Source organism: Molothrus ater, chromosome 1 (genome assembly GCF_012460135.2).
Source record: "Molothrus ater isolate BHLD 08-10-18 breed brown headed cowbird chromosome 1, BPBGC_Mater_1.1, whole genome shotgun sequence".
NCBI classification, from domain to species: domain Eukaryota; kingdom Metazoa; phylum Chordata; class Aves; order Passeriformes; family Icteridae; genus Molothrus; species Molothrus ater.
The window spans coordinates 65,898,036-65,904,067 of record NC_050478.2 but is presented as its reverse complement, the minus strand read 5'-3'; the positions used below and the strand labels follow the sequence as shown (position 1 = coordinate 65,904,067).

Here is a 6,032-nt window from a genome sequence, read left to right as displayed (position 1 = left end):
CTTGGCAGGTTTCCTTTGCCCTTCCCAATTCATGCTTTTTAAAGTGCTATTAATCCAGATATTTCTTTTATTTTCTTCCTTTCAGTGCAGATGTATATAGCTCAATTTTCAACCTGTTCAGTTGCTTTGATGTGGTGGTGTTTGCAGGGGTCCCAGGATGAGGGAAGAGATGAGAATCTTGACTCCATGTTTCAGAGGGCTGATTTATTATTTTATGATATATATTATATTGAAAGAAAATTAAATACTAAAACCATACTAAAATAATAGAAGAAAGGATTTCATCAGAAGGCTAGCAAAGAAAGGAAAAGAATGAAATTATAAAGGCTGGCTGCTGAAATTTCGCATTGTGCAGGATGCCTCCCAGACCCAAGATGGCACCACTTGCAAGTTGGGCTGCTTTGACAGTGCCAAGTGGCTCCTGCAATCTGCAGGAACCTGGGATGGTGAGTTTTGTTTGCCAGGGAAAAGGGCCGGGGTTGTTATTCAGGGGCCTGTGGCCCGGAGTGGTCTTGTGACTGACCTGAGTCCCAACACAGCTGGACCTGTGATTGGTCGTCAAGTAGAAACAATTCACACAAGACCAATTGAAGATGCACCTGCCACATTCCACAACAGCAGATAAATATTGTTTACATTTTGTTTCTGAGGCCTCTCAGCTTCTCGGGTGAAAAAATCCTGGCAAAAGGGTATTTCATAAAATATGTCTGTGACACCTTGACACTTCTGAACCAGAACAACAAAGATGTAGGTGCTGAGGTGCAAAATCTATGTATCAATACCCAGAAAAAGAAATGGGAAATAGAAAAGTTCCAGTTAAGGAGAATTGCTTTATGCATTTTAAGCTCTAAATAGGGTTTAATATTAAACTGACTATAACCCCTGCTATTTATGCTGCATCCCTTCTAGGGGATGATGCTGTGCCAAGTGCTTGTTTACCTGCACATTTGGATGGGCCAGTGCAGTGGCCCATCCAAAGGCTACAGCTAATTCATGTCAAGGCTGTGTAAAGCCAGAAAAAAGGACGTCCTTTGTGGCTGGAAATGGGCAGAGGAGTTGTCTGTGTTTACCCTGGCCCAGAAACAGCCCACCCTGCTATTGGTAAGGCATGCTGAGGTTAGCTGGAGCACACAGGGACAGGTCCTGCTTCTGCAGGCAGTAGAACTGTGTCTAAGAGAGTAATGCACTGGAAAATAGACATGTTTCTAGGAACAGCTGAGAGCTAATTGTGTATTTTCAATCTGAAAGGAATTTTATTTTTGAGATCCCTGAGATTTATTTTTGAGATTTTGATTTCTCTATTGTCTCTCCCCTGTTTTCAGCCATCATGTCCCAAGTGAAACCAATCTGATAATCAAATGAGGTCTTGATGGGCAAGTACAAGCTTTGAACAAATGAGTTCTCTACTTCAATTTTACCTTTGTTCAAAAGCCCACATTTTTATAGGTAGAGGGCCAAAAAAACTGCATGGAAGCTTTACACTAATACCAGTGAGGGTGTTGTATCAAGTTATGGAGATTGTTTTTGAATCTGATGTGAATGCCCTAAAATGCTTCTAAAAAAGCTGGAGAACAAAAGCAGTCTCAAGTAACCAGTTACCAGCCCAATTTGATGCCTAAGGAGAAGTGGAGACAGTCTCATAGTAAAATTTGTTTATTTACAGTGTTATGTATTACAGGAAAATCAGTTTAAAAAGTCAATGCTTTTCTTTCTTCAAAGTAGCGGCATTTTGAAGATGTTAAGACATATCTGAAGAATTTTAAACATACCTGATTCCAGCCTTCATGGCTGATCTGGATCTGCAAGGTCTGAGACCATCTGGTTTTTTCCTTTGTTTTTTTTTTTTTTTTTTTTTTCATTTTCTTTTTTTTTTTCCCCAGCCCTTTGAATTTTCAAGTAAGGCATTTATTTCCTTTTCTTTTGAATGAGGTTTCAACAGAACAAAAGACAATATCTGTGGGTTTGATTGCCATAGTAAACTTTAACACTTAGCACAGCTGACGCTTTCCACCTTGATAGTCAAATGCATGCTTTGCCATCAAAAGATTATGGACTCCACTCGGCCTAAAATCCATGCTGGGCCACACAACCCTTGTGTTGCCTGCCTTAGATGAAGGGTCCAGCTCATTGCCTTGTTCACTATCTTGTCAGCTCCTTCAAATTCCTCTGCCTTTACCCAGGCTTCCAGTATTAAACCAATTTCTACAGAGCTCTGAAGCTCTCCCTTTACTCAGGGCTGTGTTAAACACCCTCAGTCAAACCCACTAATTTCTTACATCTTGGAATTTTTACAGTATCAATCAGAAATGCCTGTAAAGGTTCTGGAAGGGCCAGAGAGAAATAGCATATGCATACAGTGTCCAGGCTTTTGTGAATGCAGGGTTCTTGGCTTTTTTTTGTTTGGGTTTTGTCTTTTGGGTGGCTGCTTTCCCCCTTATTGAGTGTTAAATAAAACGCTGACTTTCAGTAAGTGAGGTTTCATGACCATCTTCATGAAGAGGGGAGCAAATGTGAATATGCACCAGTTACATCTAGGCTGGTGTGGTGGTGTAAAAGTGTTTGAATATTGCAGTTATTTTGGTCACCCAGTTCACGATGAAGTTCAGCAGTCAGGCTGCTAAGAGGTGCTGTTTCTGCTGTAGTATTTTGGGAATTTCTGTTTTCTGCTGGAGCAGAAAAGTTTTGTCCACATTGCAATGGAGCTGGAACTGGCTGGAGACAGATGGCATTCAATGGGACTTCCAAGCACACAGTCAAGCAGAATTCTGACACAAGACACCCTTCTTCATGCCCTTTTCTCCTCTTGCTTTTACTGGACAACCCCATCTGTTCTTCTTCCCTTACTGTACCACTTCCTCAGCTTCTTTCCTTCCTATCCACAAGCCCTCAGGTCTGTGGTCTCTCCTGGTGAGGCTGGCTGCCCTGTATCCATACTGCTCCCTGGGATAAACCTTCCTCCTGCCTTTATGCCTGCAGTCTCCAAGACCTCCTGACAGCAGATCATCTAAATGGGGATATCTGGAGGGGATAACTGACCCTCTAGAAGTGGAGAAAAATTGGACAGGAGGATTTGGGACAGCCTCTTCTACATGTGGGCCTTCTTTGGCTGCTTGGGCCCTCTGTGTTGGCTAGGTATGTGTTTTGTCCTCCTCCTGCCATGGGACTCTGCAAGGTGACAGGAGTGAGAGGACATATTTCCTTTACGGAACTGCTTCAGTTCAAGGGACTTGCTGGGCTGGAGTGACTCTAAAAGTTGTTTTTGTCAAGAGAATTTTATACACAAGAATGGAAGAGATCCGAACTACTTCACTGTGAGGAAAAAAAGTCTGTGTCTATTTTTAGTAGAGGAAATTAAGTGGGCTAAATGAGAAATGGGTGAGGGCAGACTCATGAAATTAACTCTAGATATTCTTCATTTCTAAGCATTTAAGTGGGGGTAAATGCAGTGAACTGAAGCAACAGAGATGGTGATGGACTGTTGGGAGACACCTTTATAGCTGCAGACAGCAGAAGCTGTCTGCAGCTTGTGCCTCAGTCCCATCTGTTTCTCCAGCCAGAGACCAGTCTGAGTAAGGTCCACCTGCCACAGAAACTCCTGTATAACCTGCTTGGCTCATTGCTGAACTCACAAATTTTCTGCATCTTCTAGTCTATTAATATGTAGCATGACAGTTTGCTTTGAATTAGCAGTGTTTGTATAGGATTAACTTTACACACATTTACATTCAAGGGATTTATCTGCCTTAAGTTTGCATGACCCTATTTCTTTCAAAATCCATTTACCTAGAACTTCTGTTAAGTTAGCACATCCAAAGTGACTTGTTTTGCTCTATGTTCAGAATTCCATTCTGGGCAGTGCCAGGGACTACCAGCCCAGCCTCCTGAAACAGAAAGCTCCTGCCAGCCTTCCTGGCATTTGAATCAGGTTGCACTTGTGTAAAGCAAGTGACTATGGAGCCACAACTGCCTGAAAACTATGGGATGGTCCACCTGGGCTTTGCCCTCTATCATGTCCTTCCCCAGGGCTCCCACAAGATCAAATCCTACCTTGCTAGTGTGCTTTGGGGAATTGCTGAGAAGAAGAAAAGAGGGGTATGGTGATGGAATTCTCACCTTTCCTGCCACCCCTCCTTTATTTTCTTGGCCTTGGCTGCAGTTCAGCTGGATGTACTGGGTGCACTGTGAAGCTTTGCCTCAAGACCTCTCACATGCACAGAAAGTGCTCACCACATTAGTCTGAACAGAGTCCTAACCTTTTGAAGGCATTGATGGATTTATCCATCAAGAATTTCATAAGGCGTTTTTGTGTCAGCATTAGAGATCAGAAAGGTTTTCTTTTTCATATGAGAAAGATCTTGGCTTTCTTTGTTCTGATGTTGATCTTTGACGAGACAAGTAATTCTACTCATTTTGTTAAAACCTAAATAGAAGTACATTAATAAGTGTCTGGTACAAACAACTGATAAATGTAATCAAATAGGTTTTAAGCTAAAGCTTGTAATTCAGTCTTTTTTCTTCTTTTTCTCTTTAGAAAAAAAAAAACATAGGAAACACTATACTTATTGTGCCTTCTTATTATTCTGCAATCCGTTGGCAGCAGCAAAGTAGTCCTTATGGAAACCATTCTTGATTTCTGTTGTGGCAGGGGTTTCCTTTACAGCTGTTCTTGAAGGTGCTTTCCGGTATGTCTATAAAAGCAAAATCCAAAATAAATATTTGGACTAGTTTAAAGCCTGCCAACCACTGCTTATGGTTAATTGTAAATGGAACTTGTCTGCTGTTTGTTGATGCAGACGTATATATTTGCTTCAGACTGCATTAGGAGATAGTAGCCTTTTCACTGCTGTGGGTGATTTTACTTTACTAGCCTTACTGTAATACTTCTCAATGTCAAAAGAGATTTCAAGCCTTGTACACTAAAAGCTTTATGTATGTAGGCACGCTAGAGCACTCCCTGCTAAAGATGTTGAAGTAAACAAGGCAAAACAGGGCTCTATTTCTTTTTCCCTAAGGAGGAGAAAGACTCAAAAATTTGCCCACCAAAGCAAATTCAGGCATCCTATGTACTAAATGCAGTACCTGACCTGCTATACAAGTGCAGAAGAGTTGACCTGCAATGAGGAGGTCATCACTACTGAGTAACTCTCTCTCTCAGACATGACTGTATCTGTTATTCTTAAATGATGTATATATTTTAAGACTAACATATTTTAAGCACTCATGGTCATTCTACATCTGAGTCCACCCAGACTGCTATCCAAAAAGTTCTGTTTTCCCCCATCTTTGTCAGAGAGCTCTCAGAAGACTGCTTACCTTAATGTAGAAGTTGATGAAGAGGATGACTAGTGTGGCCATGTAGGAGGACTGGAACATGAGGCAGCCAAACGGGAATCCACATGGCTTCACAGCTGCGCTGAGTGTGTGCACGATAGTGAGCAGAAACTGGATCTGTGGAGAGAAGATATGCAGGTGTATTTGCTGAGAAGAGGTCAGTGCTAGCTAAATCAGACACAGCAATGTCCCCTAGTCCTGCCCCATAAAAGTTTGAGTACTCTTGAAAAGTATCCCTTTATAACCTCTGAATGCATTGTGAGGGTTAAGTTAAAATGGTGCTCTTGTGAAATTAAATAAAATCCTAAGGGGTCAGAGGTTTCTAAAAGTAAGTTTATAGGCCTAGCTGACAAAAGGGAAGCTTTTTTTCCCTCTGAGATTTAGTAGATTTTGTTCTATCTTCCAGTCCTTGTGACAGGTACAGTTGTTGTCTCTGTTGCTGGGCAGAAACTGGAGGAAACTCTGAAGATTCTTGGCAATAGCTTTAGAAGTCTGAGCAGAAAATGCAAAACTCAGGTCCAAGAAGTTCAGATAGGTTATCACTTGCATTAATGGAGTTAAGGAGGGGACAAAGGAAGCAAAAATGAGACAGGGAAGAAACTGCAGAGACTCTTCTGTATTTAGAATTGTCAGCCACAGCCCACACTGATTCTCCTCAGCCAAATAAGTGTCCCCTCAAACCAGTGTACTGAGGTGCATTT

General features: G+C 41.7%; 1 protein-coding gene across 1 annotated transcript in view; it reads right to left on the bottom strand.

Annotated features, from left to right (window-relative positions):
- Positions 1-1,639: 1,639 nt before the first annotated feature.
- ELOVL2 (ELOVL fatty acid elongase 2) overlaps positions 1,640-6,032 on the bottom strand; it is a 51,172-nt gene continuing 46,779 nt past the window's right edge. Inside the window, exons 7-8 of the mRNA XM_036406431.1 lie at positions 5,314-5,448; positions 1,640-4,688 (exon numbers count right to left, since the gene is read on the bottom strand). Coding sequence (XP_036262324.1) covers positions 4,560-4,688; positions 5,314-5,448 — 264 coding nt within the window. The 3' untranslated portion in view covers positions 1,640-4,559. The remainder of the gene's footprint in view (positions 4,689-5,313; positions 5,449-6,032) is intronic.